This window comes from Anomaloglossus baeobatrachus, chromosome 7 (genome assembly GCF_048569485.1).
Source record: "Anomaloglossus baeobatrachus isolate aAnoBae1 chromosome 7, aAnoBae1.hap1, whole genome shotgun sequence".
Lineage (NCBI taxonomy): Eukaryota > Metazoa > Chordata > Amphibia > Anura > Aromobatidae > Anomaloglossus > Anomaloglossus baeobatrachus.
In genome coordinates, this window is record NC_134359.1 from 117,089,984 (window position 1) to 117,116,778 (window position 26,795).

Below are 26,795 nucleotides of genomic sequence, written 5' to 3' on the forward strand. Positions count from 1 at the left end.
AAAATTTAGCACAGCTTCATGTTGTTCAAAAAATTTTGCAACTTTTGACCTAAAAATTCTGGCATGAAAGCCTTGGTGAATCAGGCCCTAGATTTTTGCAATAGCATGGTGATCTGGAGTTATTTCCCACCCACTAGTAGTAAGGAGAAGAATGAAGGAATCCCTATTGAATTATTACAATACAAAGCATAACTATTGGCATTTTATGGGACTAATTATGTATATGTAATACACATTATGGGAGTTTTGTTCATTTTTATGTAAACATTAATGTAAAATTTCACTTTTCTACACCAGGATAGCTTGTTTAATAGTGATGAGCGAGCATGCTTGTTACTACTCGGTACTCGCACGAGTATCACTGTACTCGGTCTACTCGGCGGGGACCGAGTAATCTCGCGATACTCGTGCTGTACTCGTGGTCTTCATTTCTGCATGTTGGCGCTCTTTTGAGAGCCAGCCCTCATGCAGGGATTGGCTGGCAGACCACTGCAATGCCACAGCCCTGTTAGTTGTGGAATTGCAGTGATTGGCCGGCCTGCACAGCGTGACCGAGCCTTTATACCGGCGGGCGCGCTGTGCTCTGCTCACAGCTATCCAGACAGTCAGTGCAGGGAGAGTGTCGCTGCTTCAGGGAAAGGTTTGCGGCCCTTTATAGCTATTTCCGTAGCAGGGCTGCAAACAGTGTGACCAAAAGTCCTTCTCAGGACTATTCTAGTTGTATACAGGCAGGCAGGGTATAGCCAGGTCGGAGTACAGTAGCAGAGTCCTTCTCAGGACTATTGTTGCTGTATACAGGCAGGGTATAGCCAGGTCGGAATACAGGCTAGTGACCAAAAGAGTCCTTGTCAGGACTATTGTAGCAGTATACAGGCAGGCAGGCAGGCAGGCAGGGTATATAGCCATTCCTAGTGGTGACCGTATACCAGCCTTCATCATATCTGGGGCTGGTGTGCACAGTCTAAAACAGTCCACATAGTGTCAGAGTTCTCGTCATTAATTTTTGCTCCTAAAACCTGTTAGGTTCTTAGTGCGTCCGTGCTTGCATTTAAAAACCGCACGTGTGTGCCTGTCGGTGGCAGCGTACAGGTGCACTTGTTTGCGTTTTTACCAAACTATTATATAACGCACAAGTGTAGTGTATAATACACGTCAGTCAGCAGTGGCTGATAGTGTCAGAGTTCTCGTCATTAATTTTTGCTCCTAAAACCTGTTAGGTTCTTAGTGCGTCCGTGCTTGCATTTAAAAACCGCACGTGTGTGCCTGTCGGTGGCAGCGTACAGGTGCACTTGTGTGCGTTTTTACCAAACTATTATATAACGCACAAGTGTAGTGTATAATACACGTCAGTCAGCAGTGGCTGATAGTGTCAGAGTTCTCGTCATTAATTTTTGCTCCTAAAACCTGTTAGGTTCTTAGTGCGTCCGTGCTTGCATTTAAAAACCGCACGTGTGTGCCTGTCGGTGGCAGCGTACAGGTGCACTTGTGTGCGTTTTTACCAAACTATTATATAACGCACAAGTGTAGTGTATAATACACGTCAGTCAGCAGTGGCTGATAGTGTCAGAGTTATCGTCATTAATTTTTGCTCCTAAAACCTGTTAGGTTCTTAGTGCGTCCGTGCTTGCATTTAAAAACCGCACGTGTGTGCCTGTCGGTGGCAGCGTACAGGTGCACTTGTGTGCGTTTTTACCAAACTATTATATAACGCACAAGTGTAGTGTATAATACACGTCAGTCAGCAGTGGCTGATAGTGTCAGAGTTCTCGTCATTAATTTTTGCTCCTAAAACCTGTTAGGTTCTTAGTGCGTCCGTGCTTGCATTTAAAAACCGCACGTGTGTGCCTGTCGGTGGCAGCATACAGGTGCACTTGTGTGCGTTTTTCACAAACTATTATATAACGCACAAGTGTAGTGAATACACGTCAGCACAGCATTGCAAAATGCGCAAGGGCGTTGGCAAGGAACAAGGAAGTGGACGTGATGGTGGTGCAGGCAGAGGCCGAGGTCGTGGGCAAGCTCTAATTTTGCCACAACAAAGGGCCACATCTAGTCGCTCGCACGTCCTGTCCCAAATTCTTGGGGACCGCAGCAGTACACCGCTCTTGAACCAAGACCAGTGTCAACAGGTTGTTAGTTGGATAGCGGATAATGCTTCCAGTCAGATTGGCACCACCACAAACACTCTGTCTTCCACACGGTCAAGTGTCAGTAGCCGTGATACTGCACCGCACATTTCAGAACCTGATCCTCCTTCCTACCACAAGGCTGAGTACACGTCCTCGGACATTAATGATCCCACACTTGGACACTCGGAAGAGCTGTTCACGTTTCCATTCGCACATTCTGGCCTCTCGCCAGCTCATGTTGAAGTGGGTCATGAGGAGATCGTATGTACAGATGGCCAAATATTTGAGCAGCCACGTTCTCACGAAGTTGGCAACGTGTCTCAACAAGGGGTGGACGATGATGAGACACAATTGTCAGGAAGTCAGGAGGAGGAGCAGGGTGCGGAAGAGGAAGACGACGTGGTGGATGATCCAGTAACTGACCCAACCTGGCAGGAGGATATGCAGAGCGAGGACAGCAGTGCACAGGGGGAGGGAGGCGTAGCATCCCAACAGGCAGTAAGAAGCAGGGTGGTGGCTCCAGGCAGAAGTCAGGCAACCGTTCCCCGGAACAACAACACGACACAAGGTGCCTGTACAAATGTTAGGTCTTCCCGAGTCTGGCAGTTTTTTAAGTTGGCTCCAGATGATTCTAAAAAGGCCATTTGCAACACCTGCCGTGCCAGCATCAGCAGGGGTACCAAAACTAGCAGCCTGACCACCACCAGCATGATCAGGCACATGTCAGCCAAGCACCCGACTTTGTGGGAAGTACAACAGAGTCGAGGAGCAGTGCTTGCTAATGTCACTGCTACGTCTTCGCTGGTTGTGCATGCGAGCCAATCCCCTGTCCATGCTGCCTGCGAACAAGCCTCCTCCGGTCCTGCACCTGCAGTTGCCTACGCAGAAATAACACCATCATCAAGCACGTCCTTGTCCCAGCGCAGCGTTCAGTTATCCATTCAGCAAACCTTTGAACGCAGGCGCAAATACACTGCCAACACCCCACATGCCACAGTTCTAAATGCTAACATTTCGCGACTGCTTGCGCTGGAAATGTTGCCTTTTAGGCTGGTGGAGACAGAAGCATTCCGCGACCTGATGGCGGCAGCTGTCCCACGTTACTCGGTCCCCAGCCGCCACTATTTCTCCCGGTGTGCCGTCCCCGCGTTGCATAACCACGTGTCACAAAACATCACACGTGCCCTGAACAACGCTGTTTCACCCAAAGTCCACCTAACCACAGACACGTGGACAAGTGCTTGTGGGCAAGGCCGCTACATCTCGTTGACGGCACACTGGGTTAATATTGTGGAAGCTGGGACCCAGTCTGAGCGAGGGACGGAACACGTCCTTCCCACACCAAGGTTTGCAGGCCCTACCTCAGTCAGTGTTTCACCCACACTCTACAGCTCCGGAATGTCATGCTCTTCAGCCTCCTCCTCCTCCTGCGCATCCTCATCCACTGTACCCTCCACACCAGTCCCAAGCTGGAAGCACTGCAGCACTGCCTCGGCGAAGCGGCAACAGGCTGTGCTGAAGCTAATCTGCATAGGTGACAAACCCCACAATGCAGAAGAGCTGTGGACAGCTCTGAAACAGCAGGCAGATCACTGGCTCACACCTCTGAACCTAAAGCCAGGAAAGGTCGTGTGTGACAATGGCCGGAACCTGGTGGCGGCTTTGAGGCGAGGCCAGCTGACACATGTTCCATGCGTGGCCCATGTGCTCAACCTCATGGTTCAGCGGTTTCTAAAGTCATACCCAGAGCTGTCTGATCTGCTGGTAAAAGTTCGCCGCCTGTCTGCACATTTTCGAAAGTCACCTACTGCTTCAGCCGGCCTTGCCGGCTTTCAGCGCAGTTTGCATCTTCCGGCTCACAGACTGGTGTGTGATGTCCCCACGCGTTGGAATTCAACTCTGCACATGTTGGTCAGGATATGTGAGCAGAAGAGGGCAGTTGTTGAGTACCTGCATCACCTAAGCCGTCGGGAAATGGGTCAAACTCCACACATAACACCTGAGGAGTGGAGATGGATGTCCGACCTATGTACCATCCTCCAAAACTTTGAGGACTCCACCAAGATGTTGAGTGGTGATGACGCCATTATTAACATCACCATACCGCTACTCTGCCTTCTAAAACGGTCTCTGCTCAAAACCAAACATGATGCATTGCAGGCGGAGCACGATGAGTTGCAGCAAGAAACAGTAGTGGGTGTGGGTGATAACACACAGCCCAGCCTCGTCTCATCACAACGTGCAGTGGAGGACTATGACGAGGAGGAGGATGAAGACATGGAGCAAATCTCCGGCCAAATTGAGGATATGACATGCACACCAGTCATATCCTCGGTTCAGCGTGGCTGGCCAGAGGACAGGGTAGATGAGGAGGAGGAGGAGGAGGAGGAGGAGGACAGCATGTTCAGTCAACGTGTTGGTCAGGCTACTGAAGTCCTGGCTGTTAAGAGTCTGGCGCACATGGCTGACTTTATGGTAAGCTGCCTGTCTCGTGACCCTCGCGTTAAGAACATCTTGGCCGACAATCATTACTGGTTGGTAACACTGTTAGACCCACGCTACAAGGAGAACTTTATGTCTCTTATTCCCGAGGCGGAGAGGTCAACCAAAATGCAGCAGTTCCGGAAGGCCATAGTCACGGAAGTAGGCAAAGCATTCCCCTCACAAAACGCTAGCGGCATAGGTCAGGAATCAGTGGACAACCAAGGCGTACAGCCGAGAGAGGCACAAGTCCAATCCGCCAGAGGTAGGGGAACAGTCTTTAAGATGTGGGACAGTTTTCTCAGCCCCTCACGTACCACAGCCCCTGAGGTGCGGGGTAGTGCCACAAGAAATCCTAAGTTTGCCCAGATGCTCAAGGAGTACCTTGCAGATCGAACAACTGTACTCCGACATTCCTCTGTGCCTTACAATTATTGGGTATCCAAGGTGGACACGTGGCATGAATTGGCTCTCTACGCCTTGGAAGTCCTGGCCTGCCCTGCCGCTAGCGTTTTGTCAGAGCGTGTTTTTAGTGCCGCAGGTGGAATCATTACAGATAAACGCACCCGCCTGTCAACTGAAAATGCTGATAGGCTGACTCTGATCAAGATGAACAAGGGTTGGATTGGGCCAGACTTCACCACACCACCAGCAAATGAGAGCGGAATTTAAAGTTTGTAACGGGAATTTGCCATGTACCTCCAGTCACCCATGGGTACACACTTCTGGACTTTGGATAATCGCTGGACTGCTCCTCCTTCTCCTCATGCGCCACCATGATGACCGTTACAAGAGTTAGGCCTTTGTTTCAGGTATACCCCCAGTGGTAAATTTTTTCGCCCATTCTTTGCAGAATGGACATTACAACGACAGGAGACCCGCTCCTTTGCAATGGGAACAATGTTTTGAGGCCCTCATGCACGTCTCTATGCAGGGACAACGTGGAGCCTCCCAATTTTTGGCTGCCCTGCCAAAGGGCTATACTATAATACACCCACTTCCTGACAATGGACACTTAATGTTTTGAGGCCCTCATGCACGTCTCTATCCAGGGACAACGTGGAGCCTCCCAATTTTTGGCTGCCCTGCCTAAGGGCTATACTATAATACACCCACTTCCTGACAATGGACACTTAATGTTTTGAGGCCCTCATGCACGTCTCTATCCAGGGACAACGTGGAGCCTCCCAATTTTTGGCTGCCCTGCCAAAGGGCTATACTATAATACACCCACTTCCTGACAATGGACACTTAATGTTTTGAGGCCCTCATGCACGTCTCTATCCAGGGACAACGTGGAGCCTCCCAATTTTTGGCTGCCCTGCCTAAGGGCTATACTATAATACACCCACTTCCTGACAATGGACACTTAATGTTTTGAGGCCCTCATGCACGTCTCTATCCAGGGACAACGTGGAGCCTCCCAATTTTTGGCTGCCCTGCCAAAGGGCTATACTATAATACACCCACTTCCTGACAATGGACACTTAATGTTTTGAGGCCCTCATGCACGTCTCTATCCAGGGACAACGTGGAGCCTCCCAATTTTTGGCTACCCTGCCTAAGGGCTATACTACAATAGACCCACTTCCTTACAATGGGCACTTCAGGTTTACAGGCCATCATGCACGTCTGTATGCAGGGGCATTGGTGAACCTCACAATTTTGGACTGCCCTGGCAAAGGAAAATACTACAAAGACTCACTTCCTCAAAATGGGCACATTAGACTCAGAGGCCTTTATGTACGTCTCTTCTCAGGGACATCGGAGTGCCACACAATGTTTTACGTAAAATCTTTCATGTATTGATCTCAAAAAGTAACATACATTAGCTCTATCTCACTATTGGGTATGTGCCCTTAACATTTCCGCCATGAAAAATCATTTTGGTGTCATTTTGGAAGGTTTTCTGGTGAGTCCGTAAAAATGGCGTAAAACGCGGACAAAATTGTTCACAGCTGTGACTTTTGAGTGATAAATGCTTCAAGGGGTCTTCCCCATGCTGTTGCCATGTCATTTGAGCACTCTTCTGAGACTTTTGTGCCATTTTTAGGGTTTCTACATGCTGCCGGTGGTCATTTCACAAAAATACTCGGGTCTCCCATAGGATAACATTGGGCTCGTTGCTCGGGCCGAGTACACGAGTATCTTGGGAGGCTCGGCCCGAGCTTCGAGCACCCGAGCTTTTTAGTACTCGCTCATCACTATTGTTTAATTTAGCTGTGAAGTCTACATATAACTTCTTAGGCTGGAGCCACACATGCCATTTTTATAGCAATCTTTAATGCAGTATTTGAGTCGTTCCAAAGGGACGGGAAAACCTAAAGGAAAATCTAATATATCCAATACTGTGTTTGGCAAAAAAAGGGAAATAATTGAATCAGAAACTATCACAAAAATTGCATGAGTAATTTCAGGATTAAAGTATTGTTGTATTGCTGTTAGGTATTGTGGAGGGCTTACAGCATGATCTGCGGTCATACACACCTCAACACACTTTACTTAACAATAGTAATTGCAACAGCTTAGCAACCAAGAAATACAAACACTGCTAGAACTGAGGAGTAAAGTAACATAACTTACAGACAATTTAGTGTCCTACATTCATCACCTTACAAGACTTCCTAGAATATTGCCAAAACGGAAAAATAACAGACTATACACAGATAATGATTAACATTTATTAACGCAAAGCAAAAAGGGGCTGTCCACACTTTGAGGCGCGCTAACACCACAGCTCTATATTCTGCATAGTGGCCATACTCAGTTACTGCAGCCCAGATCTCATTAAAGTAAATGATAGCTGAGCGTCAGTAAACGAAACCGGTCATTACACATTGTAGAGACGTGTGGCTTTTTAACTCCAGTCTCACCAGCTCTATTCATATGTCTGTTAATAAATTCTTGAATTCTTCATGAAGTAACTGGATCACCTTTGCTCTGAACTCGATACCTGTCTTTCATTAAAGAATTTGAAGGGGATTACCAGATTTTAGTGTAAGTGCATACATTATTAATTAGTGTAGAACTGATATGGATTGTTGCATGGATTTTCACAATAAGTACACCAGCCTCATTCGATCTGATTAATGATATATACAGAATATATTGTGAGTGAAATCTGGTTAGAGATCCATTTATAAAATAGACAAATAAGAGGTACATCTGTTTGTAAAAAAAAAATACTGGTACTGTCCAGTGTATAGTGAAAGGCTAAGGGTCAGCACACATGGCGAGTTATACGGAGCGAGTGTAATGCGATAAGAAAATTGCATTCCACTCTGACCAATATTTCTGTATGTGCCCGCTCCCATTAGCAATTTTTTTCTCAGCCTTAATCGGACTGAGAAAACAATCGCAGCATGCAGCGATTGGAATGCAATCTTGTTTCAATCGCACCCATTTAAGTCTATGGGAGTGAGAGAAATATCACATTGCTCTCGCGTTACACCAGTGTAATGCAAGTGCAGTGCGATTCTCGCATTAGCTGACAATGGAGGATGTAGGGAGATAGGGAGATAAACCCCTCCCTCTCCTCCGCAGCGCCCGCCCTCTTCTCCGCAGCTGTGGTCTGATCGCAGGATCGGACAACAGTCGCATGACACTAGTCTCCCGCTGTGCTGCGAGCATGAGCCGAGTGCCATGCGAGGACTCGCACTAATCCCCGTGTGGCCTCATCCTAAATCAGAGGTCCCTGTATATGTTAGGTAAATGTCGGACAAACCTGCCAATTACTGTTAGGCTATGTGCGCACAGTGCGTTTTTCGCGGCGTTTTTGCACGTTTTTCGGGTGCGTTTTTGGCCTCAAAACTGCAGGACTTTGCTTCCCCAGCAAAGTCTATGAGTTTTCATTTTTGCTGTCCGCACACATCTGTTTTTTTTCAGCTGCGTTTTTGTGGTGCCACAAAAACGCAGCATGTCAATTATTCCCGCGTTTTTCACTGCGCTTTTCATCCATTGAGTTCAATGGGATGTTGAAAGACGCAATGAGAAACGCAAATAGCTGCGTTTTGGTGCGTTTCTAAGACCAAAAACGCAGCTATAAACGCAGGAGGTGGGTAGTAAAGTGACGTGTACAGGAAGAGGATTCCTTCTGTCAGTATATACAGAAGCGTGAATCCTCCCGGTACCGTCACCGTCGCTTCCACCTCCCGTCCTGTGCATGTCAGCTGCTGTGCGGCGCCATGTCTGGGCGGGAGGTGGAAGCGGCTGCGAAAACAAAAGTTAACAGTAGAAAAAAAAAAAAAAGTTATACTCACCTGTCTGCAGGGTCCCGGTGCCATGCCCGCTCCCATCTCCTCTCACGGTATCGCCACCCCCCGCTCCGGCTGTGTGCAGACGGCCGGGAAACCTCCGATGGATGCAGGACCTGGCGATGGATCACCTGATGCAGTCACCTGACGCATCAGGTGATCGTAAGTATCGCGGTGACGCGGGCGCCCGGCCGGTATCAGCGGATGCGCCAGGAGACTTCATCCCTGATTACCGGCAGCTGCTGCAGCGATCGGACGGGATCAGACTCCCGCCCCATCGCTGCAGGAGCTGCCGGTAATCAGCACATAAGTGAGTATTATTTTTTTTTTTTTTGCACCGATGCATCTGCTGATTGTATAAACGGCTTTTATACAATCAGCTGCTGTGTGATGGGATTCAGGCACTTGATCCTGACACATCATCTGATCGCTTTGCCTTCCAGCAAACCGATCAGATGATATTGGATCCGGATTGGACGGCGCGGGACCCTTGACACAGGATTACTGCGGAGGGGGGGGTTCTTTATTTCAATAAAGATGGAGTCACTAATTGTGTTGCGTTTTATTTGTAATAAAAATATTTTTCTGTGTGTTGTGTTTTTTTTTTATCTTTACTAGAAATTCATGGTGGCCATTTCTAATATTGGCGTGACACCATGAATTTCGGGCTTAGGGCCAGCTGATAATATACAGCTAGCCCTAACCCCATTATTACTCGGCGAGCCACCCGGCATCAGGGCAGCTGGCAGAGTTGGATACAGCGCCAGAAGATGGCGCTTCTATGAAGGCGCCATTTTCTGGGGTGGCTGCGGGACTGCAATTCACAGCGGGGGTGCCCAGAAAGCATGGGCACCCTGCACTGTGGATTCCAATCCCCAGCTGCCTAGTTGTACCCGGCTGGACTCAAAAATTGGGCGAAGCTCACGTCATTTTTTTTTAAAATTTATTTCATGAAATTCATGAAATAATTTAAAAAAAAAGGGCTTCCCTATATTTTTGGTTCCCAGCCGGGTACAAATAGGCAGCTGGGGGTTGGGGGCAGCCCGTACCTGCCTGCTGTACCCGGCTAGCATACAAAAATATGGCGAAGCCCACGGCATTTTTTTTGTTTGGGGGGGCAAAGAAATCCTGCATACAGTCCAGGAAGGAGGATGCTGAGCCTTGTAGTTCGACAGCTGCTGTCTGCTCTCCTGCATACACTATTGGATGGAGGATGCTGAGCCTTGTAGGTCTGCTCCCCCTGACTCTCCCTCAAGCATACAGTCCTGGATGGAGCATGCTGAGCCTTGTAGTTCTGCAGCTGCTGTCTGCTCTCCTGCATACACTATTGGATGGAGGATGCTGAGCCTTGTAGTTCTGCAGCTGCTGTCTGCTCTCCTGCATACACTATTGGATGGAGTATGCTGAGCCTTGTAGTTCTGCAGCTGTCTGCTCTTCTGCATACACTAGTGGAGAATGAAGAACACATTGAAGAAGGAAATTACATCAGACCTTTTTTTTTTTTGTTCACTGATAAAAAACGCATAAGGACGCAGTGAGCAAAAACGCAGCAAAACGCAGCAAAAAAACGCACCAAATCGTGGCAAAACGCGTGCGTTTTTTGCCGCGTTTTTTCGACGCAGGTGCGTTTTTGTGCGTTTTTAGCGGCCAAAAACGCACAAAAACGCAGCGTCAAAAAAACGCAGTGTGCGCACATAGCCTTAGTCGTATTATTATTATTATTACACAGGAGATTGGGAAAGCTGGGTAATCTTTATTTATTTATTTTTTTTATATAGCGCTAACATATTCCGCAGCGCTTTACATTCATCAGGAACACTGTCCCCATCGGGGCTCACAATCTAAAGTCCCTATCAGTATGTCTTTGGAGTGTGGGAGGAAAAAGGAGAACCTGGAGGAAACCCACACAAACACAGGGAGAACATACAAACTCCTTGCAGATGTTGTCCTTGGTGGGATTTGAATCCAGGACCCCAGCGCTGCAAGACTGCAGTGCTAACCACTGAGCCACCATGCCGCCCTAACAACCACGATGGTAGTACAACTTCCACTATAGGCCGCTATAAGGTTTGCCATAAAACAAAAAGAATCTCCAACATTCCAACAAAATTTGGGTCCTTATTTGGTCCACATTTAAAATCGCAAAAATATAAAGCACAGAATTCAATTTAGTGACCGTCACGTTGGATGACATATATTTGACCCAGAGAAAGATAAAACTAAATTCATGCTGTGTATTCTGATTACTAGTTGTTTGATTGTCCTGTATTATTTATAGATGTATTAGACTGACACATAGCTGGGAACATATCTGGGCCATGCCTGTGATCAGCGATTACTGAGGCTTCCTGACTAGCGTGGTGTTGTGTTTCTCTCTAAGGATCATACTGAGCGTCTTTGGCAGCCGTACCTGCATATTCTGAATGAAGACGATGTTCAGCGGGCAAGACAGATCCGACCTGGATATTCACCAAAGAGATATCTTACCCGGCTCTTCCGAACATGGGATCCAAACACTATTTACAAGCTTCAACAATCAGGTCAGTAAGAAATTATCACTGTTATGTCTTAAAATCAGTCCCATTTTAGTGATGCCACATTCTGTGGAGCTTATTTATACAGAAGGTGTTGGTTCTTTTTGTTAGAGGTTTACAAGTGCATCTGAATAAATTAGCATATCATCAAAAAGATATTTTTTTTCAGTAATTCAATATAAAAAAGGGAAACACATATATTACATAGAGTCATTACACACAGAATGATCTATTTCAAGTGTTTATTTATGTTAATGTTGATGATTATGGCTTACAGCCAATGAAAACCCAAAAGTAATTATTTTGGAAAATTAGAATAATTACCACAAAACACCTACAAAGACTTCCTAAGCGCTCAAAATGGTCCCTTAGTCTGGTTCAGTAGTCTACACAATCATGGGGAAGACTGCTGATTTGACAGATGTCTAGAAGGCAGTCATTGACACACTCCACAAGGAGGGTAAGCCTCAAAAGGTCATTGCTAAAGAAGCTAGCTGTTCACAGAGTGCTGTATCCAAGCATATTAATGGAAAGACTTGAGTGGAAGGAGAAAGTGTGGTAGAAAAAGGTGCACAAACAACTGGGATAACCGCAGCCTTGATAGGATTGTTAAGAAAAGGCCATTCAAAAATTTAGGGGAGATTCACAAGGAGTGGACTGCTGCTGGAGTCAGTGCTTCAAGAGCCACCACACACAGACGTATCCAGGACATGGGCTACAGCTGTCACATTCCTTGTGTCAAGCCACTCATGACCAATAGACAACGCCAGAAGTGTCTTACCTGGGTCAAGGAGAAAAAGAGCTGGACTGTTGGTCAGTGGTCCAAGGTGTTGTTTTCAGATTAAAGTAAATTTTGCATTTCATTTGGTCCCAGAGTCTGGAGGAAGAGTGGAGAGGCCACAATCCAAGCTGCTTGAGGTCTAGTGTGAAGTGTCCATAATCTGTGATGGTTTGGGGAGCCATGTCATCTGCTGGTGTAGGTCCACTGTGTTTTATCAAGACCAAAGTCAGCGCAGCCGTCTTCCAGGACATTTTAGAGCACTTCATACTTCCCTCTGCCGACAAGCTTTTTGGAGATGGAAATTTCATTTTCCAGCAGGACTTGGCACCTGTCCACACTGCCAAAAGTACTAATTCCTGGTTTAATAACCACAGTATCACTGTGCTTGATTAGCCAGCAAACTGGCCTGACCTAAACCCCATAGAGAATCTATAAGGTATTGTCAAGAGGAAGATGAGAGACACCAGACACAACATTGCAGACAAACTGAAGGCTGCTGTAAAAGCAACCTGGGCTTCCATAACACCTCAGCAGTGCCACAGGCTGATCGCCTCCATGCCACGCCGTATTGATGCAGTAATTCATGCAAAAGGAGCCCGGACACGTATTGAGGGATTTACTGTACAGACTTTATCGTAGGTGCCAACATTTCTGAGATTAAAATCATTTTTTCAGTTCGTCTTATATAATATTCTAATTCTCTGAGATAATGGCTTTGGGTTTTCATTGGCTGTAAGCCATAATCATCAACATTAACAGAAATAAACACTTCAAATAGATCCCTCTTTGTGTAATGACTCTATATAATATATGTGTTTCCCTTTTTGTATTAAATTACTGAAATAAATTAACTTTTTGATGATAATCTAATTTATTGAGATGTACCTGTACTTTGATAATCCATCCTAAAGCTGGGTTCACACATAGCGACAGCGACAATGACGTCGCTGTTATGTCACCATTTTCTGTGACGCAACAGCGACCTTGTATATCGCTGTTATGATCGCTGCTTAGCTGTCAAACACAGCGACGCAGCAGCGATCATAACGTCGCTACATGTGCAGAGAGCAGGGAGCCGCGCACACTGCTTAGCGCTGGCTCCCTGCTCTCCTAGCTACAGTACACATCGGGTTAATTAACCCGATGTGTACTGCAGCTACATGTGCAGAGAGCAGGAGCCAGCAGCACTGGCAGCGTGAGAGCGGCGGAGGCTGGTAACGAAGGTAAATATCGGGTAACCACCTTGGTTACCCGATGTTTACCCTGGTTACAGCTTACCGCAGCTGCCAGATGCCGGCTCCTGCTCTCTGCTCGCTTCATTTCGTCGCTCTCTCGCTGTCACAGACAGCGATCTGTGCGTCACAGCGGGAGAGCAACAATAAAAAAATGAACCAGGGCTGTGTGTAACGAGCAGCGATCTCACAGCAGGGGCCAGATCGCTGCTCAGTGTCACACACAGTGAGATCGCTAATGAGGTCACTGCTGCGTCACAAAAACCCTGACTCAGCAGCAATCTCAGTAGCGATCTCGCTGTGTGTGAAGCACCCCTTAAGGCTGCTTTACACGAGTCAATCCATCGTGCGATTTATTTGGCAAAGTCTTTTTTTTTTTTTTTTTTTTGCTTGTATCGCTGATAGGTAGTTGTCACACGTTGAGTGTTGTCAAACGACCACAAAGCGCTCATCGATATATTGATTGGCCATGGCGGACGTCCAAAAGGCTTCACACATGTTTTCCTTTGGTCAATCTGTCTTTTGTATGGGCGTAATTAGGCAAACTATACACCCCTCCGTGACGTTGTCTGGATTGTTGCACGCCCTGAATTCTTCTGACCTGCTCAATCCAGTTCTGCTAATGTGGTTGATTGGTTACATCCCATATATATAGTTTCTCTTCTGCGTCTGTCTTTGTTGCCTCGTGTGTCCTTAGCATCAATCTTGTTTGTTGTTTGTGGTCTGGTTTATGACGAATTCAGAGTATCTATCTTCCAAAGGTGGGTTAAATTTGGTTTTGTATGGTTTATTTATTGTGTCATTTAGCCGTTCACAATGTTTTTGGTTTTTTTTTTTTATTTTTTGTTCTTTTAAAAAGAAAATAGATTACATGTTTATTATAACAGTGTCAAATAAAATGTTCTCATATATTCCTGCACAGATGACGGCTCATCAAAACGAATTATTTTTCCGTGATTTCATTGAAAAATATCGCACATTAACCTGTCTTTGGAAAATTAAATCGCCTGAATATAGTAACAAACGCATCAAACAAGCAACTTATGCGGATCTGATTACTATCTATAAAAACCATTTTCCTAATGAGCCTGTGGATGTAAATCTTATCAAGAAAAAAATACAAGGAATACGCACTGTATATAAAAAGGAACTCAATAAAGTCGAGGAGTCACGACGTTCAGGGGCTGCGACTGCCGATCTTTATGTCCCACGGCTGTGGTATTTTGATCTACTTGACTTCACAAGAGATCAAGAGATTCCAAGGTCATCAACAAGTATGCTTTCCATTCAGGAGTCACAAAATGGGGCGATTGGCAGCGAACAAACAAACGTAAGAAAAATTAGGACTAATGCACTAAAAAACACAGTGCATGACGCCAAGGCTGAATGTTGACACATCATGACTACAGCTCCGTATTTTATAACAGTAATAACCAATCAAAACGCATCTGCTACAACCAATCCGATTAGATTAGGCGTGATTATTTAAAACCACAAATACGCCCTGAACGTTTACTGACGTCACAAACAACTACGAGGATGGCCGATTACACGGTGTCACACTTTGCAATGTGTCGTTCATTAAGACTAAACTGACCGATTTTATGGAATTAAACGATGAGTACACGATGGCCGAATTTCAAACGATTAGGCATCGGTTGGACTCGCAAGGAGCTGTCACATGAGGAGATGTCGTTACGAATGACGGAAGTGCGTCACAAAATCCGTGACCCCAACGATGCATCGCACAATAGATCGACTCGTGTAAAGCAGCCTTTAGTGAACCGGGATTAGCTGCGGTAACAGAAGCAGCCATGACTTTTCTGCTGATTGGTACCAAAGGACAGGAATGATGACTCAGTTATCAAAATGTGCCATCATTGGTTCAAAAGTTCATGCATTGGTGTGCACAGAACTTAATGGGCACGTTCATGTAAAAAAAGCTATAAACCTGCAGATATAAAGTTAATATGCAGGTTAATAACGTTCTGAAGCCATGTGGCCTTCGCACTGAGAGCCCCGCTGCTGGGAAGGAATAAAATGTATTCCACCCGGCAGCCTCGGGCTTATAGTCATAGGGGTGGGCTGTCAGTCATCACTCTGTGCGTTATGAATGGCGGCTATAAGCATGCCCTGCCACTGACTGACAGCTTCTTTATGTGGACCTGTTACCAGCTCCCATTGTAAGAAAATATATACTGTGTTCTATACTTGTAGCAGCATTCCCCTGTATTGTGAAAATCGTAGTCCACACATATATTTTGCTACAGTTTACAGTTTAAAAAAGTATTTGGCATATGTAAGGCAATTAAAGTCTATGAACATGTAGATGTACATGTTGGGACTGAACCTCATTCACATGTGCTGACTTTTTAGGTTTTTATTGTTGGTTTGTTTTTACTGTAAAAAGTCACACTTTTGCAAAAACAATATTGTAAAAATTGTAACAAAAGCTGAGACAGCAATCACATGTGAATGATACAACCATGAACTTGTACATTTTTCTACACAAATATATATTTGACATACTGTATATATTTTGTGTGACAACAAAATTTTAGCATCTTCTATTTCATAGTCCCCTAATATAAGGAAGATGGGGGGAAGCTAACTCATTTCACAGGGTGTACCTATTAATGACCAGATGTCCCATTTGGGAAAATGCCTTGATATAAAAAGTGCTGACAAGTTCTGCTCTGATTGCGCTGTGGCGCCCCTGACCTGGTCAGGCACCACTGAGTACTGCACCCATGCTGGGGACAGTACAATACAGGTAATCCAGAAGGCTGACCGAGGTGTGACTACACAGGCGCATAGTGATCAGGTCTCACACATGTACCTTTGAGAGGACCCCTGGGGATCCCAGGAGGGGGAAAAGCCTTCACCTCCACTGGAATAGTGGAGGGGGCCAAAAGCCTCCATCTCCTCTCAAGGGGTGTGGTAAGAGAATCTGGTTGCTAGGTGGCGTAGGCAGGCACAAAAGGGAAAAGAGAAGGAGGAGTAAACAGTCTGCAGCAGAGTGTGGAGGAGTGAGGAGCAGGAAAGTGAAGCTCTGACAGGAGCAGCAGTGAAGGTCCCAGATGTGAGCCGGTTCAGAGCAGAGTCCAGGGAGCTCCGAGGAGAGCTGACCCCTTCCCCTGGGCTGCTGTAGTCTGACAGCGTCCGCGCAGTGCCTACCGACGGGGGAGAACGGTCACCTAGGAGTGCTACCCGAAATCCATCTTCAGCTAGAGAGAGAGCACGGAGTGGGAAGTAAGGAGACTGCTAGGGAGTACCAGGCCCAAACGGGCGGCAGATCCCGGAGCGGGGATAGATCCATCTTTCCTTGCTAAACCTGCCGGTGTGGGGCCCTCAAAGCCCACACCACAACACCACAAAAGCCGCAGCCACGTAGCCACAGTTAGGGCCCACAGTTCACAGGAGGCAAGCAGCTGGAGTGATCTGGCCCAGGCAACAAGCAAACGGCAAACGAAGGGGAGAGAGGCTTCAGCAACTTCCCTGGGTGACCCCCATAGGGACTAAAAGTCGGGGTTACCCCAAACCACCAAGGGCTAAGGAAGGCGAGTCGGTAGTCACCATCATCAGTCAGCCTGAAGGATACCTGGTTCCCGCCTGGTTCATCCCAGCTACGCCCGGGTTACTCACCCTGCCACCTGAAGTGAGTAAAACCCCTGAAAGACATCCTGCGTGTGTGGAGTTATTCTGCGCCTTGTGGTACTACGCACCTACACAGGGCCCTGGGGCTTGCCTCACTCTCAGGAGGCTATTCCAACTAACTGCACTCACCATCAGCCCCAGGCGTCCCTCAACCTGCAGTGGCGGTCCCTACTGGCCGCAATACTGAGAGTGGCGTCACGACAAGAAGAAGATTCCCTACCTGTGACCGGATCCAGCCGAGTGGAGTCCCTGAAGGTAATGCACCGACACAACACCTGTGGGGCTTCACATCTGGCGTCACGAACAGGATAAGGACTAGACCTGTTCAGACAGGTGACCATGTGCCTGGGCGGTCCGCTTGAAAAATTGGAAGCGCCGCCATATTGCCACCATGAAAAGCGCGCCGAAAAACAACAGCAGCCCGCGCTGGGAGAAGTTACCGCCCACGAAGAGGTGTGGCTACCCAGAGATCCCCTGCAGAGTTCTGACCTCGCTTGTGAAGAGAGCGGAAGCGTCCAGAGACGGCGGAACGGAAAAGAAGCCAGCAGCTTGTGGCTAGAGAAAATGGCGTCTGAGTGCAGAGACCCAGAGCCAGGCTCCGCTGCCTGGTGGTGTCGGGAGCTTGCTGAGTTCTGCGACCAACTGGAAGCCAGGGTCGGAAGTAGAGTTGAGCGCGGTTCGTGGTTCGTGGTTCTCCAGTTCGCGGCTCGAGTGATTTTGGGGCATGTTCTAGATCGAACTAGAACTCGAGCTTTTTGCAAAAGCTCGGTAGTTCTAGAAACGTTCGAGAACGGTTCTAGCAGCCAAAAAACAGCTAAATCATAGCTTGGTTTCTGCTGTAATAGTGTAAGTCACTCTGTGAATCAAACTATTATCACATTTCAGTGTATAGTGTGCGTGAACAGCGCCTTCAGATCACTGCTGTTTCTATAATGGCGATCGCCATTTTTTTTTTTTTTTTTTCTTGTCTTCCTTCCCTAAGCGCGCGCGTCTTGTGGGGTGGGCCAGCATGTCAGCCAATCCCAGACACACACACAGCTAAGTGGACTTTGAGCCAGAGAAGCAACGGCATGTGTGATAGGATCTGCATGTCACATGTCCCTGCATTATAAAACCGGACATTTTCTTCACGGACGCCATTATCTGCCTTCTGCGTCTTTGGTGTCAGACATCACTGTCGCAGCTCCGTCTTCCTGAGTCCTATAGCCGATACAGCTGTATGCGCTGCATACACAGCGTTAGACAGCTTAGGGAGAGCACTTTATAGCAGTCCTTTTAAGGGCTCCAACCGGCAGGGTCAGAGAGCCATAGGTGACAGGTCCTGCAAACAGCAACAGCGTCTGTGTAGCCCAGGTCAGGGATTTCCTACCTGCATTTCACCATTAGGAGGGAATAGAAAGGCAGGCTTCCATTCCTCTACCCAGAGCACCACAATCCTGCCACTGTACCCTCTTGTCCTCTGCACACTCCAACTGATAACTAAGCCATTATACTAGCAAACACTCAGTGTACCTAGTGGCATCCTATACGTGGCTATTGGACTTTGCTATAGTCCCACTAGTGCAAAGACATTTGCAGAGCGCGTCTGCCTGCATTGCACACTACAACTCATTCTAACCAAGCCATTATACTAGCAAACACTCAGTGTACCTAGTGGCATCCTATACGTGGCTATTGGACTTTGCTATAGTCCCACTAGTGCAAAGACATTTGCAGAGCGCGTCTGCCTGCATTGCACACTACAACTCATTCTAACCAAGCCATTATACTAGCAAACACTCAGTGTACCTAGTGGCATCCTATACGTGGCTATTGGACTTTGCTATAGTCCCACTAGTGCAAAGACATTTGCAGAGCGCGTCTGCCTGCATTGCACACTCCAACTCATTAAAACCAAGCCATTATACTAGCAAACACTCAGTGTACCTAGTGGCATCCTATACGTGGCTATTGGACTTTGCTATAGTCCCACTAGTGCAAAGACATTTGCATAGCGCGTCTGCCGGCATTGCACACTCAAACTCATTTTAACTAAGCCATTATACTAGCAAACACTCAGTGTACCTAGTGGCATCCTATACGTGGCTATTGGACTTTGCTATAGTCCCACTAGTGCAAAGACATTAGCAGAGCACATCTGCCTGCATTGCACACTACAACTCATTCTAACCAAGCCATTATACTAGCAAACACTCAGTGTACCTAGTGGCATCCTATACGTGGCTATTGGACTTTGCTATAGTCCCACTAGTGCAAAGACATTTGCATAGCGCGTCTGCCTGCATTGCACACTCAAACTCATTTTAACTAAGCCATTATACTAGCAAACACTCAGTGTACCTAGTGGCATCCTATACGTGGCTATTGGACTTTGCTATAGTCCCACTAGTGCAAAGACATTAGCAGAGCACATCTGCCTGCATTGCACACTACAACTCATTCTAACCAAGCCATTATACTAGCAAACACTCAGTGTACCTAGTGGCATCCTATACGTGGCTATTGGACTTTGCTATAGTCCCACTAGTGCAAAGACATTTGCAGAGCGCGTCTGCCTGCATTGCACACTCCAACTCATTAAAACCAAGCCATTATACTAGCAAACACTCAGTGTACCTAGTGGCATCCTATACGTGGCTATTGGACTTTGCTATAGTCCCACTAGTGCAAAGACATTTGCATAGCGCGTCTGCCTGCATTGCACACTCAAACTCATTTTAACTAAGCCATTATACTAGCAAACACTCAGTGTACCTAGTGGCATCCTATACGTGGCTATTGGACTTTGCTATAGTCCCACTAGTGCAAAGATATTAGCAGAGCACATCTGCCTGCATTGCACACTCCAACTTTTTTAAACTAAGCAATTTTACTAGCAAACACTCAGTGTACCTAGTGGCATCCTAAACGTGGCTATTGGACTTTGCTATAGTCCCACTAGTGCAAAGACATTTGCAGAGCACGTCTGCCTGCATTGCACACTACAACTCATTGTTACTAAGCCATTATACTAGCAAACACTCAGTGTACCTAGTTGTATCCTAAACGTGGCTATTGTACTTTTGTCTATTCACAGTATTGGAACGATATTTGCAGCACGTCTGCCTGCATTGCACACTCTAACTTTTTTAAACTCAGCCATTTATAGTAGCAAACACTCAGTGTACCTAGTTGTATCCTAAACGTGGCTATTGTACTTTTGTCAATTCACAGTATTGGAACGTTATTTGCAGCACGTCTGCCTGCATTGCACACTCAAACTTTTTTAAACTCAGCCATTTATAGTAGCAAACACTCAGTGTACCTAGTTGTATCCTAAACGTGGCTATTGTACTTTTGTCTATTCACAGTATTGGAACGATATTTGCAGCACGTCTGCCTGCATTGCACACTCTAACTTTTTTAAACTCAGCCATTATACTAGCAAACACTCAGTGTACCTAGTGGCATCCTATACGTGGCTATTGGACTTTGCTATAGTCCCACTAGTGCAAAGACATTAGCAGAGCACATCTGCCTGCATTGCACACTACAACTCATTCTAACCAAGCCATTATACTAGCAAACACTCAGTGTACCTAGTGGCATCCTATACGTGGCTATTGGACTTTGCTATAGTCCCACTAGTGCAAAGACATTTGCAGAGCGCGTCTGCCTGCATTGCACACTCCAACTCATTAAAACCAAGCCATTATACTAGCAAACACTCAGTGTACCTAGTGGCATCCTATACGTGGCTATTGGACTTTGCTATAGTCCCACTAGTGCAAAGACATTTGCATAGCGCGTCTGCCTGCATTGCACACTCAAACTCATTTTAACTAAGCCATTATACTAGCAAACACTCAGTGTACCTAGTGGCATCCTATACGTGGCTATTGGACTTTGCTATAGTCCCACTAGTGCAAAGATATTAGCAGAGCACATCTGCCTGCATTGCACACTCCAACTTTTTTAAACTAAGCAATTTTACTAGCAAACACTCAGTGTACCTAGTGGCATCCTAAACGTGGCTATTGGACTTTGCTATAGTCCCACTAGTGCAAAGACATTTGCAGAGCACGTCTGCCTGCATTGCACACTACAACTCATTGTTACTAAGCCATTATACTAGCAAACACTCAGTGTACCTAGTTGTATCCTAAACGTGGCTATTGTACTTTTGTCTATTCACAGTATTGGAACGATATTTGCAGCACGTCTGCCTGCATTGCACACTCTAACTTTTTTAAACTCAGCCATTTATAGTAGCAAACACTCAGTGTACCTAGTTGTATCCTAAACGTGGCTATTGTACTTTTGTCTATTCACAGTATTGGAACGATATTTGCAGCACGTCTGCCTGCATTGCACACTCTAACTTTTTTAAACTCAGCCATTATACTAGCAAACACTCAGTGTACCTAGTTGTATCCTAAACGTGGCTATTGTACTTTTGTCAATTCACAGTATTGGAACGTTATTTGCAGCACGTCTGCCTGCATTGCACACTCAAACTTTTTTAAACTCAGCCATTTATAGTAGCAAACACTCAGTGTACCTAGTTGTATCCTAAACGTGGCTATTGTACTTTTGTCAATTCACAGTATTGGAACGTTATTTGCAGCACGTCTGCCTGCATTGCACACTCAAACTTTTTTAAACTCAGCCATTTATAGTAGCAAACACTCAGTGTACCTAGTTGTATCCTAAACGTGGCTATTGTACTTTTGTCTATTCACAGTATTGGAACGTTATTTGCAGCACGTCTGCCTGCATTGCACACTCTAACTTTTTTAAACTCAGCCATTATACTAGCAAACACTCAGTGTACCTAGTTGTATCCTAAACGTGGCTATTTTACTTTTGTCTATTCACAGTATTGGAACGATATTTGCAGCACGTCTGCCTGCATTGCACACTCTAACTTTTTTAAACTCAGCCATTATACTAGCAAACACTCACTGTACCTAGTTGTATCCTAAACGTGGCTATTGTACTTTTGTCAATTCACAGTATTGGAACGTTATTTGCAGCACGTCTGCCTGCATTGCACACTCAAACTTTTTTAAACTCAGCCATTATACTAGCAAACACTCACTGTACCTAGTTGTATCCTAAACGTGGCTATTGTACTTTTGTCAATTCACAGTATTGGAACGTTATTTGCAGCACGTCTGCCTGCATTGCACACTCAAACTTTTTTAAACTCAGCCATTATACTAGCAAACACTCACTGTACCTAGTTGTATCCTAAACGTGGCTATTGTACTTTTGTCAATTCACAGTATTGGAACGTTATTTGCAGCACGTCTGCCTGCATTGCACACTCAAACTTTTTTAAACTCAGCCATTATACTAGCAAACACTCACTGTACCTAGTTGTATCCTAAACGTGGCTATTGTACTTTTGTCAATTCACAGTATTGGAACGTTATTTGCAGCACGTCTGCCTGCATTGCACACTCAAACTTTTTTAAACTCAGCCATTATACTAGCAAACACTCACTGTACCTAGTTGTATCCTAAACGTGGCTATTGTACTTTTGTCAATTCACAGTATTGGAACGTTATTTGCAGCACGTCTGCCTGCATTGCACACTCAAACTTTTTTAAACTCAGCCATTTATAGTAGCAAACACTCAGTGTACCTAGTTGTATCCTAAACGTGGCTATTGTACTTTTGTCTATTCACAGTATTGGAACGTTATTTGCAGCACGTCTGCCTGCATTGCACACTCAAACTTTTTTAAACTCAGCCATTATACTAGCAAACACTCACTGTACCTAGTTGTATCCTAAACGTGGCTATTGTACTTTTGTCAATTCACAGTATTGGAACGATATTTGCAGGACATCTGCCTGCATTGCACACTCAAACTTTTTTAAACTCAGCCATTATACTAGCAAACACTCACTGTACCTAGTTGTATCCTAAACGTGGCTATTGTACTTTTGTCTATTCACACTACTGCAAATCTATGTGCAGCACCTCTGCATGACAACCTCGTGCTCTGTTTTTAATAAGCTATAATGATAGCACAAAATACTGCCATTTTGTGGCATCATAGAACTGGCTGTTGTATTCCATTAGTGCCCCACTGGTGACAAGCTATTTCTAGCACCTCTACATCACACCCTCATGCACATTTAGCTACGCTAATGTTATAGCAAACTCATGGAATTCATTGCTGCATTTCATAATTCGGAGGGATAGAAAGTCAGGCTTCCTTTAGCTTTTCCTTCTGTTCATAGACAGCATCTCCAAGACAAATTTCCCCTCCACGTCTAAGTGTGGAGAGGCAGCTAGTGCGCATGCGTGTGCCGATGTACCCCAGCTGCAGCATAATTACAGTGTTTCGCCTAGTGAGTATGCTCAGCCTGACTGTGCCATTCCTGACGCTAAGTCTTCATTTCGGGATACAGCGCATGCTCCCACACTAAGTGTGAAAAGCCTCTTTGCACAGGTGCTTGCATTCTGTGCCGGGTCTAAGTCCTGTTTTGTGCCTAGACACCATGCTAAAGCTGATAGTCTTTTTTCAGAGACTGTATTTCATGCTACTGAGCATGCTCAGGCACTTCCTGCATCAGAGACTAGGTCCGGTAATGAACTCTTTGGCCCTGGCCCTGATGTGGGGGTCCCATATAGACCACAGGGCATCAAGTGTCCTCCCAAATGGCTTGCAGAGGCCCACACCTATGACTTGTCACCGCATTATTGATGGTCAGACGATGACTGGTGAGGTGTTTGGGTCATGGCAGCCATGAGGTCATCATTGAAGTTGCGTTTCCAAATAGGACGCTAGTTATGCCACTCATGACGTGTCACTCTGCTTTTGTCTCCAGGAGGTGCATTGTGGTTCACCCTGGTTTGGGGCGGACCCAGGTTATAAAAGGGGCTGGAGCCAACAAGGAGGTGCGCAGTCTTCTATTATGCTCCGAAAGAGCACACCTCCATGTGTTGAACCCATTGCGGCTTTAGGCCAGAGGTAGGCAGGGATAGGGTGGTGGATGCAGGCCACCACCACAGTTGGTAACGCAGAACGGTTAAGACCAGCTCCTGTCCTAACAGTCCTGCTTGTGCAGCCCAGTGGCATTAACAGGCCTGCTGCTGCTGATGCGCCTGCTGTCCACAGGTGTGGCCCCTACGCACACGGTCAGCGTACTCAATGGCCCCTGTGTTGTTAACAGGGAGTTCCTGGGCTGGGTGGGCATGTGGACCCTGTGACGCTAACAGGGCTCACAGTCTCCAGATCCGAATGGCGTCTAACTCGGTTCAGGCTACTATTAGTTTCATAGCCACACAGCTCTGTATCCTCCACCAAACCTTCAAGTTGCCAACCTCTCCTTTTCCAACTGGGAGCACGGTGGACACTGACTGCTGAAGGTGATATATACCTTTCTCTTTCTTTTCTTATTAATTTTTGTTATATAGCGGTCACAGATTATATACCACTTTATCCAAATCTGCCAGTCCCACTGTAACAGATGTTGTTTCTTCAGCAAATGTTACAGTTGTTTAACCACCAAATCCACGGACCAAAATTTTTTTCCCCTTTCCAACACACCTGTTCCCCTTTCCAACAGCATCTGTCCTTTTTCAACTCATTTTGGGATATGACCAAAAGTGCAACTGTGCAGGGACACCGTACTCAACGCCATCTCAGCACAGCAGCCATCCCTCGGTCCCTCCGATGTGGACAAGTAAAAGACCATTTCCTCCTATCCATGACAAAGTGTTGAGATTCACTCTGTGCAGCACTGGTGTTTAGTGGAAAAGTAGATCTAAGATTGCGTACCACATTCTGCAGATACTCCTGTATACGTGCGTCTATTTCTATGGCAGGAATTAGTTCGCCAAATTTTGTCTTGTACCGGGGATCTAACAGTGTGGCAACCCAGTATTCAGGATTACTTCAAATTCATACAATCCGAGGGTCATGTAGGTAGTGCAGCAAGAAGGCGCTCATGTGTCTTGTGCATCCAGGAGGACCAAGTCCTTGGTGTGTTGGTGGCAGAGAGGTGAGAATCGTGCATCCTTCCTCTGCCCTCTACCCACAACCTCGCACAACCGAAATGTGAGCAAGCTCTCACTCATCTGCTGAGTCTTCCATGCCCATCGCCAGTTCGTCCTCCATTTCTTCATGGGCTCCTGCACTTTCATCAACACTTTTTGCTGATACTATGCGCCCTTGTTAATCCCTCTCCCTCACCATGACTGCCGCATAGGTGCCGCTGACCATCTGGACCTCGTAGATCTTGTTATCCCTTCCGCATATGACTCCTCCTGTACTTCCTCCCCTTCCTCTTGTCCCAACACCTGACTCCGAATAATAATTACAGTGTGCTCCATCATGTAGATGACCAGAATTGTCACGCTGAGAATGACATTGCCAGTGCTAAACATCTTCGTCGACATTTCAAAACTGTGTAGCAGGGTGCATAGGTCCTTGATCTGACACCACTCCAGCAGCGTGATCTGCACCACCTCTGGATCAACTTATCCCAGGCTATATGTCTTACCGTATTTCAGCAGGGCTCTGCGGTGCTGCCACACACGCTGCAACATGTGCAGATTCCAATTCCTGCGTGTCGGAACATCGCATTTCCGGCGTTTAACTGCCAGACCCTAAGACTTCCGGAGTGATGAAAGTTGTTGAGCTGCTGTGTGCGCACGATGGAAGTGAGCACATAGCGAGCGTGCCCGCTGCACAAGGCCATGTAGGCCGTGATGGTGTTTTAAAAATTGCTGGAGAATTCGGATCAACACGTGAGCCATAAAAGGCACGTGTGTCACATTGCCCTGAGGATGGCCCGCAGCCAGGTTTGCATCATTGCCGCACACGGCTGTTAAGTCACCAACGGAGTCCGCTCCGTCAATTTGTACTCCGGTCGCCAGGTGACAACGTGTTCCTTTCATGAATAGTGCTGATGATGGGAGAGTAGTCGATGCCAGCGGCGCAGGTGGACGCAGGTTATGCTCACCCACTGGGCTGCATTACCTTGACAGATGCAGAATCTCTGGCTGAATGTAGCTGGTGGGTATCTCACAGATGAAATACCATCATTCAGCTACAACCAATGGGAAGACACCACACCCTTTTTTATGCCCATCCTGTCTGCAGACCACTGCCAGACATAGCTATGAACCTCTGGTTAATTTTACCCCCAGTTCAGTTTTATGATTTTGTGTGCTTGTTACCTGACTACTTTTCCTGCTTGCTGTTTATGTACCTTGTTGGCCGATACGCATTTCACCTCTGCTTGTTTTCTGATTAAGTCCTGGCCGTCCCATTCTGTTCCTGTTCCTCAATTAATGTTTTGACCCTGCCTGACTACTATTCTCTGTAATAGCGGTGTGACTCACATTTCCCATACATTTCAAAGTAAAACTTTGACCGCCTGATGGCATTGAGCTCTGCTGCCAGCATAGTAAGGAGGTGTGTGGTAGTCCTTGTGCGCAGTTGCAAGGAAGGGTGGCCTGACCACACAGGGTTTGCGCAAAGGTAGAGGACCCACACGAGGTTGAAGAGGCAGAAGCAGTGTATTAACTTCTACATACAGAACAAGGATTGAAACAACTCGTGGGGACGGCAAGACTTGTACAGCAGACCCTTCTCCATCTCTCACCATAGTTTGCCAGTGCCCAGTCAGTGACATGTAATGACCCTGTCTATGCTTACTGGTCCAAGTATCTGTGTTGAAATGCACCCTGTCGCACACAGATTTTCTCAAGGAAGTGGTGATGT

The 26,795-nt window shown here is 46.4% G+C and overlaps 1 protein-coding gene across 1 annotated transcript in view; it reads left to right on the forward strand.

The window, feature by feature from the left end:
- KIAA2012 (KIAA2012 ortholog) overlaps positions 1-26,795 on the forward strand; it is a 518,638-nt gene that overhangs the window by 77,514 nt on the left and 414,329 nt on the right. The window contains exon 3 of the mRNA XM_075318976.1: positions 11,244-11,403. Within this exon, the coding sequence (XP_075175091.1) occupies positions 11,244-11,403 (160 nt within the window). The remainder of the gene's footprint in view (positions 1-11,243; positions 11,404-26,795) is intronic.